At 41.2% G+C, this 14,335-nt stretch overlaps 1 protein-coding gene across 1 annotated transcript in view; it reads right to left on the reverse strand.

Annotated features, from left to right (window-relative positions):
* Positions 1-6,637, reverse strand: part of PPM1E (protein phosphatase, Mg2+/Mn2+ dependent 1E) — a 63,922-nt gene extending 57,285 nt beyond the window's left edge. The window contains exon 1 of the mRNA XM_080630034.1: positions 5,942-6,637. Coding sequence (XP_080486160.1) covers positions 5,942-6,333 — 392 coding nt within the window. The 5' untranslated portion in view covers positions 6,334-6,637. The remainder of the gene's footprint in view (positions 1-5,941) is intronic.
* Between the last annotated feature and the right edge of the window lie 7,698 nt (positions 6,638-14,335).

Below are 14,335 nucleotides of genomic sequence, written 5' to 3' on the forward strand. Positions count from 1 at the left end.
TAAGGATAAAAATATTCTAGGCAGAGTGTTTTGTGCAAAAAAAAAAAAAGAATCACTAAACAAACTCCCTCAAGGAATGGAGGCTAACATGCTCATCACATCCAAAATAGAGAGTCAAAAATAGTTTTACAAGATGGCAAGTAAGATTTCAGCTAATCAAAGGGGGTTTAGTATCTCATAAGATACCACAAGTGAAATTTAGTATCCAGATTCACATACACATTCTTGCTTGGTAACTCAATCTAGTTTCAACAGTGGTTATATAAGGTCCAAAAAAAGAATGTGTTAGCACAGATCTAATTCTTCAATCAATTTGTATGCAAAAGCCAACAGCTTCACTAGGAGTAGTAGAATCTCTCCAAGTTGCTCTTGGGTCAAAAAAATCTCAATGTAAAAAGCTCCTAACAAAATTAATTCCCTTTAATTTGTTGTACTACTAGCAACGTTCATTGGAATAAGAGCACTAGAATGAATATATTTCCATAATCTGTTCACTAAGAATGAGTTTTTAATGCTATATAAAGCAACTTCCCAGCCTAGTCACCACTGCACTTGAAAAATTCAGCATCCTTTTAATCATAAATTAGTAAGTTTTGAAATGTCACCATATATGTTAACCGTTACAAAAAGCAAATCTGCAATTTAAATAGCTCGTTTTAGCTGATACTCTTTTTTTAACAGGAGTATCAAAATATTTTATTTGATTCACTGTTCTTAAAAGCGTGGGAGCATGAACTGAATATGCCTTAAAAGCAACGTAAAGAATCTCACACTGTGCAGACCATTAGTTGTGTTTTGAAAATGGTTATCATTAAATACCACCTATTTGTAGATTATAATGATTTCTACTCTTATGTGCACAAATGTGCTCATCTCTATGCTCTGACACCATCATCATGCAATACATAGGTTGAATTTCACAGCATGTTCTTTTAAAGAGTAATAAGGCATTAATAACAATCATAGAATCATAGAATAGTTAGCATTGGAATTGGACCGTATGATCATCTAGTTCCAACCCCCCTCCCATGGGCAGGGACACCTCACACTAAACTATGTCACCCAATACTGAAGTTCTCCCAACTTTCTGCATATGCTTCTGTCAGATGATTCAGAAGTTCTTTACAGAGAAGCACTATGATTTCTAGACCCTTGGGTCTGAAGATGCTGACATCAGCAGCTGTAACCCCCAGGCTCTACACCTTAGCAGCAGAGTCTGATGCTCACTAATGAGTCTCCAGGACTCCAGGCCACTGTTGCTGGCTCAATAACTACCCTCAGGAAGAGGTTCCTAATTTTGGAGGGGGCTCCAGTGAGATGTTACAGCTACAACCTGCCCCACTTCCGTTCCCCTTCCTCAGCCATAAAACTCATGCTGTTTCCCTGGACCAAGCCAAGGTGTAGAACCAAATCATCAGCAGAGCTGGAGGTGGGAATTTTAATGGTCTTTCTCAAACCTCCTCATTAACCATTAGAAATTCCCAAAACAGGTGCAGCCAATAGCTACTCCAGTCATTTCTTGTGAGCACAGGCCACTATCATAATTTCCATTGTAAAACCTCATAAAAGATGATGAAACAAATACCATCTTAAAAAGGATATTTCTTTTTTGTTGGTCCTTGTGATTAATATTAGACATGGCAAGTAGTTAACTGTATTTCCTAAAAGGGCTTTGAGACTGCAATCAACAGAATAGGTGATAAAAGACACATTATAAAAAAGTAAAACATCACAGCCTATTTAATATGATGTTGAGAAAGCTAATCTAGCATAATACAGGATTTTCAATTTACAGTGACAACAATGCCAGCTTTCATACAATAGGGGTTAAGAAAGCAAGTTAAAGACTTGTACATCTCCTTTTTAAAGGGAGGATACAGTCTCTTCACTCATTAGTGATGGAGACAGCAGGAGGAACATTCTTTTCAAGTTAAGAGCTTACTTTATAAAAACAGATTTCTGCTCACATAAAAGGACCACTAAAAGTTCTTCCTCTTTAGCTTAAAACTGCAAGTTGAGGGGCTAAAATTCCATTCTTTTTTACTGCCCACATTTTACACAATTCCAGTGTTAAAAGGTTGAGCCTACATTGCTTTACTTTTCATAGCAACACTGGGGGGAATACATAAACCTAAACAAAAATATTTCCTCTCTTTAAAACAAAGAAACAATTAATTTAAAAAGAAATCTTACTTCAAGTATTGCATTTTAAATCTGAAACTTGGGACCTATGATATTCAGTGAATGCTGCAGAGTATTCTGTGAAGTAATCTAAAATTGCAGTGCTCCAAAGTTTTTCCTTTCATGTTCCAAGTCAAAGCAAGATTTCTGCTGTCCCCAAAATAATCATGTTGTCATCAGCACCTCAGTTAAGCACTTGAGATGACATAACATTAAATCTTATTTTTATTTTACTTACAATCTTTTGCAAATCTCAACACTGGAGCAACAGGCCCACCTTCCAAGCTTGCTAAAGATGTTTCCAAATGAATACTTGAAAGCAAAATATTGTACCACCAAAATCACTGAAAGTAAACCTGAGCCTACAAATGATACCAACTACATATATATTCCCATCAAAGCCTGGGAAATAAAAAGAAGAGAAAAAGAAAAGCAAGAACAATATACAACTGAATTTCTCAAATTATTTCATTTCTACAGGGAAAAGAAATTTGTGCACTAAGGGTGCACTATTTAACTAAGTCTGGCCCTCTCCTCTCTTAGCAACGACATATTTGTGGATTAGTTTTTCAGATGTCTTGTCAAGAACCAGCTTTTTAAACACATTTGATTTAATAAAAGTATCAGTAGGAAGAGGAGAAGAACGGAGCACGATATATAACTTCGCTACATCAAGGTAGTAACTTCTTCCTTCAAACTAAGTCATAAATGAGGTCTACTCTGAATCAATGGAAACAAGCAATGGGGTCTCATATTTAACAGATTTAGTCTTTAGTATTTATTATTTCTACATAGAAACTATTTAAATTACATAGCTTTCTCTTGAACAACATGTTATAGAAGATAACCACAAAATGAACTTTCAAGCTCTCAGCCAATGTTCCAGTGCAATTCATCAAGTGTTATTCTTTTTTTTTAATTATTTCTTTCCTCTAACCTACATCCCATTGATGAGTTTCATTCTTTTGAGGATCACCAAGAAAGTACATATTACACATTTTGTGGCATTCAGACAGATATAAAGATTACATTAATCTAATTTTCCAAGCATATGCTGTCTCTAGAAAGAAACCAGGAACTGGAAATCTCAAAGGGGAACATGAGTCTTTCAGAAAACAGCAGGAAAAATCTTGTAAATAGCAATTCTTTGACACTGACCTACACAGTGGGAGAAAATTATTGTGTTCTTTAATGATTGGCAATATGTTCTCATTTCTGAGATGGTCTTACCTCCCTCAAACAGAACTAAAGCTGGGTGCTTAAAATAGCTGAAAAACAGCTGTTGGATTTTTCACAGTAATGGGTTTTATCCTTATGCTACATATAATGCAAACCAGTCATTTGACTAATATATAGTTACAGTTACAGAAAACATGCCCTTACAATATAGTCTTTCTTGCTAATGACATACCAATAAAATATCCCCCTTCACAGGAGCTTTCTTGTGTTTTGTTTGGTTTTTTTTTAACACTATCGTAACCACTGGGCTCTAGAGTAGCTTCACTCATATGCATGAAGCTTCCCATCTGCAGAATCACCTGACCAGTTAAGCCCTTAGCTGTGAAGAGGGAAGACATTCCACTTTTGCCTGGTTTATAATCCTGTGACAGTTTAAAGTTTCTCTGGTGACCGGAGAAAGTGCTAAAAATACAAAACTTTATCTGAAGACTAATTTTGTGTACTTGCACTTACCTCACATCTCACCATCACTCTAGAAAAGCTATTTCAGTTTAGCTCTCTGTATTAAAAGTCACTAGATTTGGCTTCTAATATTTAAAAATATTTTCCATTTTGCAATTAGGTAGATGTAAATCAATGTCTATCAATCTTCAGGCAAAAGATTAAATTACTGCTTAAAAATGCCTTTTCAATATACTGACAAAATATTTAAGCCTTTGGAAAACAATTTTCTTACAACAGGATCCCTTCCTCCCTTAATTTTGAGGTAGATATTGCTTTTTGCTTCATAATGCATGAGCCTATAGAAGGAAGTCTGCATTGATTTCACCATAAACAAAGCCAAAGAGATGCTTAATTCAGAAGCCATCAGAAAAAATCTATACAAAGGCTGAAAAACAAACAAATAAAACCCCAAATCCCACAACTTGTCAAGAGCTATCTCTATATAAAGAATCCTCTCAAAATGTCCTGGGATTTTGTTGGGGGTTCTTTAGTGCTTAATAATTTCATCCATTAATATAGACCTCAGAAACTGTGGAATACAAAGTGCCTGGCCTGTGATATGGGGCCACGCAGAGAAAGAAGTGGACAGGGGAGAAATTCAAGTTCAAAATAATTTCATAGACACACTTTTAATAATATTTTCAAGTAATCTGTTCTATGTCTGGAACTTTACACTCATCTGACTTTTGACTTCACAAGTCTGTTAAAATAAAAAACACCAACCACCAAACACATTCTAAATGTGCAGAAGGGACTCGCCTCTCTCCTCTCTACCACATCCTATGAAATGTGCTGCTGCTGTTTTCCAGAGAAAGACTTTCCAAAGGTAGCAGGGTGAGCATGTGTGAATAGGAGAGCTTTGTCCTCTGCAGCTATCATTGTGCTGTCCCTATCGTCCACAAACGCAGAGAGATGATGAGAACTGAATAGAAACAGACCATGCAGTTGTAAAACCCGGTTCTTTATTTATTTATTTTTGCGACTGAGTAACACCTCTCATTACAATTATCAGCTCAATGGCAGAGAGCTCCCCGGTGTGCTGCGCATATTTTCACAGGTTCATCTGTCTCCTCCTGTGGCATCAGTTTAAAAAGGTTCCTAAAGAAACGCCACTAACAACCATTTCTATTTCAAGCCTTCAAAGCCAAAGCTGAGCACAATACAAGGCACTGGTAACTGATCTTTAGGTTTGAGTCCACAGACTTTTCACACAGGGAATAGATCCCATCTGTTTCCTCTTTTTATACACCAGCCTTCAGAAAGCACAGATCTGGGAACTGCCTCCATACAGAACAGAATATAGCTGGCTTTCCCCATCTGACTGTAGAAAATGCCCTATGATTATGGATAGCTTCCTCCTAAGGCTTTTTCCTAAGGTTTTCCATTCCTTTTTTCTCCCTAGTCTGTAAAATACACGGTGTGGTTTTCTCCATGTGGTTTTTCTTTCTTTTTAGGGGGAAAAGGGGACTGACTGATTCTCTTTCCTTGCCTCTTGTTCTCTCTCCCCTTCCTTCCTTCTTGGAAGAGGTTTCCCCATTTACAAACCCTCACGCAGGGAACATTTCAATTTCAAGCCTCAGTACAATCAACCACAGGCAAACCCCCCTCCTGCTTTGGCACCAGAGCGTGAGACATTCCCCCCACCGCTCTCCCTCCCCAGGCAAGCTGCTCTCCAGATGGATGCTCGGGGCTCTCCCTCGTCTATTCAGTTCGCTTCTTTCCTCCCTGTCCCGGTGAGAGGGAAGGAGGGGGACAGAGTGCAGAGGCATCTTTTGGGCAGGGAGAAACAGGACAGAGGAGGACGCTTTGATCCCGAGCAGCTCAACTCTAAAGTCCTCAACTCCCTGCCTCGGGCATCTTCCCCTCCCTGAGCACCCTGCCCTCACAGCACAGTCTCCCTCAGCCCCACACCGTCCCCTCACCTCCCACGGGGGTTAGGGATCCCCTCAGCCCCACACCCAGCACCCGCCTCCTCCCACACGGGGGTGTCCCCCAGCCCCACGCCTGGGGGTCCCCTCAACCCCACTCCCCCCTCATCCCCTCCGCGCAGCGGGAGGCTCCCCAGCCCAGCACTCACTACTTGTAGAGCTGCTGCAGGCAGAGGTCCAGGCACTCGCCCTCTACCTCCTCCTCCGTGATGTACTCCGACAGCGGCCGGGGCAGCGAGGGCAGCGGCGGGGGAGGCGGCGGCGGGGCGGGCGGCTGAGGGTCGCCGGCGTCGCTCTGGCCGCCCTCGTTGTCTTGGCCGCCCTCACCTTCCTCCGTCTCGGCGGCTGTTCCCGCTTCTCCCTCTGCCTCCGGCTCCTCGGCAGCGGCGGCCGCGGCGTCGGCAGCGGGGGGGGGAGCTGGAGCTGGCGCCGGCTCCGGCTCTACCCCGAAGGGCCCGCGGAACTCGCCCAAGAACAGCTCGAGGAAGCGGCGGTAGCTCTTTTCCTCCGCGTTGCCGCTGCCCGGGCCGCCCGCGGCCATTGCTTCGCATTCCCGGCCGCCCGCCGGCGGATCAGCACTGCACCCGCAGAGAGCTCCCTGCCCGCCGCCAGCCGCCTCCCGCCTGCCCGCCTGCGCGCGCGCACCCGAGCCGGACCCGCGAGGACGCGCACGCCGCGGGACGCGAAGTGGCGGGGGGAAGAGAGAGGGAGGGAGGGGGCGCGCGCACCTCGGAGGCGCGGCTGGCGGTGAGGGGGCTGAGGGGTCCGAGGGGCGCGGGCTGCGGCCTGAGGGAAGTATCGGCTGCGGTGGGACTGGACGGGACAGGGCGGCAGCCGAGCGGGCGGAGAAGGGATGGGAGGAAGCAGAGGAGGGGAGGCAGGCGTTCTGACAGCCGCGCCGATGTGATGAGTCATGCGAAGGCAGCCAGACGCGTAGGTTCCTCACAGGAACCCGAAGGAAACCTGAGAGCGCATTCTCTGTTACCTAATCTCTGCCTCAGGATTTCCCTGCGCTCATCGTTTCCGGCGCCGGTGTCGCCTTCGCGGGCTCCCGCTCGCTGTTCAGGACGGGGCCGGAGGGTAAGCGGGGCTGGGGCGGCCCGGCCTGGCCTGGCCTCTCCTCGCTGCCGGACGGAGTGAAGAGCGGTTGGGAAAACCAAAGGGGTTAGTGAGAGGGAAAGCGACAATTAAACATAGGGAATGTCAGCAGAAATGTCCTCTACGGAAGCGCTGTAGTTGGTGAAGGGTGGGAAGGAGAACTGCGGGTCGCATTTTCCCACTTAGGCGGTAAAACTTCTGGTACATACTGTGAGGGTGCTGAGGCGCTGGCACCGGGTGCCCAGGGGAGCTGTGGCTGCCCCATCCCTGGCAGCGTTCAAGCCCAGGTTGGACACAAGGGCTTGGAGCAACCTGCTCTAGTGGAAGGTGTCGCTGCCCTGGCAGGGGGTTGGAACTGGATGAGCTTTAAGGTCCCTTCCAACCCGAACCGCTCTATGATTCTCTGAGATCACCATATGAAGTAGTTAAGTGGTTTCATAAATGATACACTGCATGATCTCTACCTCTTCAATGTTCTAGTGAAGGGGATAAGTAGCTGGAGATACTACACCAAATGAAACTTAAAGTTACAGCCAATCAGCGCGAGACAAACTGTAGTTGATATTCTACTGCTGTTTAATAAATGTCTTTCATTTGTGAAAGGTGTTTTGCCTTGTTTTATTCATTGCTGATGAAAAACTCTTTTCAGAGCTACCAGGTCCATAAATACCAACAACCAACAGGTATAATTGCCACGCATTTAAAATGGCTTGTACACATGTGAGGCAGTGATATCCTTAATGTCAGCTGCACCTTGAAAAATGGCCAGATCGCAGGCAAAAATATTCTCAGGTTTTAACGGATTGTAACTGGGACAGTAGCTTGCTGAAACATGTTGTTCCCTGCATTATAGTAATTAGCTCTGCATGTCAGGTGCTGCTGTAAATCTGTCTTCCGTTTGGTGAATTGTTATTTCGGAGCCAAACTAATTTTAGAATATTTCCGGCAACAGCATTGACTGATCACATTGCAATCTTGTGAATATGTAAAAGCCCTGAGAGTTAAAAATGTGATTGTCACAGTTAGCCTTAGACTTTCACAGCCAAAAGCTATTAGAGCCACGGAAAATTGTGTAGCTTGTCCTGAAAGAATCCAAGTAATTTCTTTCAATATATATACAATTTATATATTTTCAATGCAACATTCATTTCTTCAGGAATGCCAGGTGGGCTTGAGGGGTAGAAAACACTGCAGTTCTTTTTGAAGATATCACCCACAGTTGCAGCTGATGATGTCATTGCTGGATTTTGTTTTTATTTTTTTAGGTTTGTGTGTACATCATCAGTGAGTCACAAGCCTCAAGAGAATGCGTATCAGTGCAAGTATCAAAAAAGCAGTTTTAAGTTAATGATAAGTAGTTTTTCACTAGTCATTCAGAGGCAGTTGGAGTTTCTAAGAAACTATAATCCAGATAATCTTAGTGTAATATGATCTCAGTTCGAAAAATTTCTACTATAACAATATCTTAGGGAAGTAACAGCTAATTCAACAAGATGTATGATCACGTTAGTGTTGTGTGGCGAACAGCAATTAAGGCTGTCCAAGAGAAGTTTCAAAAGCTTTTAGATAGTCTTTTTCTTAAATTATTGTTAATCATGATTTATGTTTTTTAGTTGTTTCAAACAGCACATAAGAGCATCTGACATACCTACTCTGTTTCATGTTGAAATGTTAAAGTTACCAGATGTCCTTGATTCATCTTGGCAGTCCCCATGTGCTTTTCATCATTTGTCTAATTGCAAAGGACACTAATTAAAATGAAATAGAGTAGAACTTCATACTCCGGATACTTTGTCAAGTTTTGGCACTGTGGTCAAGTTAGTATTGTTTTGCTTCAATATTAAATAAAGAGCTTATGGCTCTAAGCCATGCTGACATTTGTTTCTGGGAGGGAAAGGTGAAAAACTGTTCTTATTAACCTGCAGTGTGGAACATACGGTGGCTGTGGGTGGTATGGCTAAGTTAGGCAGCCAGGAACCTGCTATCGCTTCACGAAGTGGAGACAGTGGGGTGGGCAATTACCACAGGAGGTAACCACGCTGTTAGTTACTGCCGTCCAGAAAAGGAAGCTCTAAATACAATGTACTATCAAGTAAATCACTAATCTATGACAGGTGTGTTTGATGCTATTATGAAATGTTTTTAGTATTTAGTAACTCTGGAAGTTAAATTCAGAATGCCTCAGTGCACTCTGAATTGCTGGGTAGCAGTACGAATGGTTTCTATGAGATGAAGTTAGATGCATGGAATAAACTCACAATTCATAAAATTTTGACTCTGAAAATTACTGGTTTGCAACATATTGTCAAACGGAGGACCTGAGTTGAGAAGGAAACACAGGTGTTTGCATCCTGTGTGCCTCCATCATATGCATTTTATTTTTTAAAGGAGGTTTTACAATGCTGTTTCAAACTAAACCTGTTTTATTTTAGCCTTAAAACGGTGCCTTCCTCTTTTTCATTTTGCTGGTGAGAAATAGGCAGGGTTTGAGCAGGCCTTGGGGAGGTGACCTGAATTGTATGGAGTGCAAAAAGACGTGCTTTTTAATTTTTTGTAACCTTTGGAAGTGGTTCCTGTACACTGACAAGTAGAAAACATGTAGGGGCATTAAGAATGATTTGACAATGCTTAAAATACCCACAATATACACTCCAACACCAGACAAAAAAAATATAATGGGAAAACCCAATGGCAAATAAATTGCCTTTCTAAAGTGATCTCTTTAAAAAAGTAGGGCTTTTGCAATAAACCAGAAGTAGTTTTAGAATAGAATCATACAATCATAGAATAGTTAGGGTTGGAAAGGACCTTAAGATCATCAAGTTCCAACCCCCCTGCCATGGGCAGGGACACCTCACACTAAACCATGCCACTCAAGGCCTCATCCAACCTGGCCTTGAACACCGCCAAGGATGGAGCATTCACAACCTCCCTGGGCAACCCATTCCAGTGCCTCACCTCCCTCTCAGTAAAGAATTTCTTCCTTAGATCCAATCTAAACTTCCCCTGTTTAAGTTTGAACCCATTACCCCTTGTCCTGTCACTACAGTCCTTGATGAATCTATATTCTGTTCTCCTGGCCAGATGAAACCACCAGATAAGCAAGTATTTCCAAGCCTTTGGCTGTTCTCATTTTCAAGGCACGTCTACTGTTGAATGTAGAGTTGTAAATGAGATAATACACGAAATTATGCTTGCAGGATATTCTTGAAAGAGAATACAGTTCTTTATACATATTCATATGATCGATATTGGTTACCTTGTGAATGTGACTGTATAGGCCTGTTCTTTTTTATATCTCCTCAAATTCAATGAGACAATTATTGGTCAATTAACTAAAATAATTTCAATTGGTTAAGAGTAAAGACAGCAAGAATTTGAAAGGAATGCAGTGAGAAGGCTCCTGTTGACAAGCTGCATCAAGCTCCAGTTAATTTTCATAGGTGCAGTCTTTGTTCAGCTGCAGTTTTAAAAAGCACAGTAACTTCTGTTACCACAGTTTTACTGGCTCCTTTACCATAAGTACTGTATTAGGATGTTCTTAAATACCAAAGTCATTCTCTCTATTTTTTTTTCTCTCTTTGTTTGTTTTGGATTTTTTAAAGTTTTTAAGGTCAGGTCAGCTTTTCCAGTTTAATAATCAAAGATTCTTCTGAAATATCCAAATCCATTGCAAAACACAGGATTTCAGTCCTGTATGCCACTTCGCAGCTGTCGTGGAAATTTCCAATCCCATTCCAAAGGAAAATTCCATTTTCAGCCTTCCGTTCAGACCTCTGTTTAGGAAAGGTGGTTCTTTGAATAGCAGTAGCGAGAGACAGGATATTAGTCCGTGTCTATTTAGTTAGATTTGGGAGTCTGTTAAAGAAAAGCATGTGTAAGAAAGAACTAATGAAAAGCTGAGCCCTTCAAAAGGACTAAACAGGTCTGGAACACTGTCAAAGCAGATACAGCACAACATGCCTTGTTTCTTATTAAGAAAAGCAAAGTTTGTTGCATGATAAAACCTTTGATGGACTGACTGAAGTGGGCTTGTAGATTAGTGCCCATGGGATTGCTGCAGCAAAACACAGCTGACCACATAACACTTGGTAATGTGGTCTGGATGTTGTCAGATCATGAGATCATCCTGCAGGCAGGAGCACACCAGTCCAGTGTCTTCTCATTAAGGCTGATCCACTTCAGCAATCAGTCACTCTTCATCAGCATAATTTCCTTTTACTGCTAAACAGAGATGAGGGGCACAGACCTCCTGAATATCAGCAAACAACAGAGCTTACTGGCAGTGTTACTGTGCCAGAGCCTGCCTCTGTACTTTCTACTTTTGCAACACATTTCATCTGAGACTGAAGTCCCACAGTACCATACTGTGTGAATGTAACACTACTGGAATTCCTAAGCCTGCAGATCACTTCTGCTCGCAGGAGGCAATACAAAGGGTTCAATGCTTCAATCCCATTTATATTCTGTTCTAGAGGTGTAACAGTGAGTGCATATTCTGCGCTTTTGGGGTGGAAGGTGAGGTTCATCCTACAATGAGAGCAAAATTTAAGAAAGGTGCCTGGTGGGATTGAAAATATATTGGTTCTTCCATGGACTTACTTTAAATGACTTGTTCATCATTTCATTGTAGATTAGATCCCTGATTCTGTGATACTCTGCTCCAGTCACAAGACCTTGAATTTTATAGTCATGTACTTAGAAATGTCTTTTTTTTTTTTTTTTAAATCAGTCACGAGAGTGCCAGAAAGCAACCACTGCTGTGTCTATTATTTTTGTAATATGTGTGCTATAAGAGAACAGATAAAATAGAATGGTAGGATTCATAGACTTAAAAGTATGTATGCAGTAGGTGGACAGTCTCAAATTCTATGATTTAGCCACAGAAATTTTTGCTAATTGTAAAACAAATAGACTTCTAACGAGACACATTGGTGTGATATGTTCCTTAGCATTTACAGTCAAATGTGTAGTAAGTTTATATAGCAAAAAAGGTGTTACAAATTATGTTGCAGTCTCATATTGACATGCTAGACTTCAGAGGCATAATTTTTGTGCTAAGGAGACTTGTTCTTGAGTCCAAAACATTTTATTTTATCAACATCTATAATACAAAAAGAATCACTAATGTAGTTGTAACTGTGTTGCTAAAATTGCAGTGGTTCACACTAAATAAATTAGAGTATTAGAAGTACACGTGTCATAAATTTCAAACTCCAAAATAATGCAGTGTGAGATACCAAATTGAGCAAGTATTCAAACAGCATGTTTGAGAAAAGCATCTGGATGCAATTATAACCATTTATTGAGGTCTGTAGAGATTCCTTTTTGCTTTCCCATATACATCACTAGATGTTTTGTGTTTTAAATATTCCCCCTTCTCATTGTTTGAAACTGAAATGTGATTTATTTTAATTTTTTTAGTATTGTGATGCTTCTCTGGCTTTATTTAAATCAATGACAAGTGATTCTTGTAATGAACAATCTTAGCTATAATTCTTGAAGAAACAATTAGTAAAATACATACTTTTCTATGCATCCTTTCATCATATAATCCAACATTTTTACTGGTTGTGCAGTGATTGAACTATTGCTTTTAATACCATTTATTATTTCTACAGGTATAGTTAAAACTGCATAAAGCTTAGTGTTTCAATAAGTAGTGCATATTGCACAAATATTTCTTGTTTGTAGGAAGCGAGACAGTATCTTACAATCTAACAGTGGGTGCATTTATGGGTGAAATTCAGTACTGGGAAGGGGGCCAGTTCTCAGTGATTTCATTCTTCAGTATAGAACATTAATGCAGAATCTTGCAGTAGCCAAGGGAAGAAGCCAACTCTCCTGACCCTAATCATCCAAAATGACTCTATGGCTGGAAGCCACAAGACATTGAGAACACAGCCTGGGGAGCCAGGGAGAGGGGAAGCCAAGAAGCAGGTAGCAGCTGGCACTGGTTCCTCCAGTCGAGAGGAGGACTGGTGCGGAGGAGGCCTGGGCAGGCTGCTTGGCGGCCCTAAGGCACTGCCAGCTCCAGCAGCTGGTGCTTCATTCCCCTGCAGCCAGGCTCCTGTGTGTATACTCTTAGCAGGGCCCTTGCATGTCAGCTGGTTTGGGAATTGCAGGTTAACTTCCCTGGTTCTCATCCCATAAAAAGAAGTATTATTTCCCCTATGTATTCGGTTGTAATATTTATGTTACTGCAATGTAAGTGCTTTATTTATTCCATTTCCCTCAAAGTACTCTGTCTTAGGACAAGAAAGCATCAAACCATATTTCAAAACTTCATTGAATGTATTTCATATAGAATTAGCATATGTTAAAACAGTATAATACAGCGTAATGTGCCTTTCTAAATAATTATGATCCCCAGGATGGTAAAGACAATCTGAGAAGCTGGAACACAATGACTTCTCATTCCAACTTATGTATCTTCTTTTGTTCAGAAAAAGGATGGAGTTAAAAAATCAGGCAGTAAGGATTTCACCTTTGTGTTAATCCATGAAATACCTTAGAGTAATGATTCTAAGTTTAGTGCCCCCAAATAACTAAATTCTATAGAAAAATAAATGTTACGTTTTAAATGTACTTTTCTCAGCACCGTATTCAAAGTCCATGTTAGCAGCTGAATTGCCTTCCACATGAGCCAACAAGTTTGTAATTGACTTCAGTACAAGACTGTGATTGCAGAACTTGACCTTGGCTGCATCTTTTTACCTTATGTTAAGCTATTTCTTCTCCATGTTTTCTTAAATTTAGTCTAGTTGGAAGCTAGTTGGTTTCTGAGTGTTTCATAATGGAAAAGGGGCAGAACACGTAAAACCAGGAAGAAATAAATTGTTATTTTCCCTGTCCAAACAGAAGAGTTTCAAAGCAGGGTTCTGGGCTTGAGAAGCAGTATACTGTGACCGCAGTGTTTTCTTGTTGGCGAGACCTGTGGTAGATACTGTGTTCTTGCTGTGGTGACAAAGTAGGACCTTACACCACAAGTAAATGTCATCCCTACAAAATGGAATAATTCTAAACTCGGCATGATAGTTAAAGCTTTTGGCTTTCAGAAAACGGGGACTTAAGCAGCAAATCAAACAACCTATTTTATTTTTGATTCAGTTCTGTGACATTATCTAGTCAGAATCTTACTTTCTGTGCAGTCATAGAATTCTCTTGTTCCACTCACTGTTGTGCACTGATGCTGGGAAATGTAAGAGAGTTCCAGGCACACGTAAGAAAATATCAACTTGCCATGGAAGATTTATTGTTGAGGCAACGGTCAAATTCTTTCTTTATACTCATTTCTAAGCCTGGAACAGCTTCCTTGTCTCCAGCAGATGAGAACAAAATCTGGCTTATTTAATCTAATTTTGTCTCAGCCAACAGATCCTTCTCTCTAGTTCTGGTCTGCAGAGTTGATTTTTTATTATAACTCCAATATAAAAAAAAAAAAA

This window comes from Psittacula echo (assembly GCF_963264785.1).
Source record: "Psittacula echo genome assembly, chromosome: 15".
Taxonomy (NCBI): Eukaryota; Metazoa; Chordata; class Aves; order Psittaciformes; family Psittacidae; genus Psittacula; species Psittacula echo.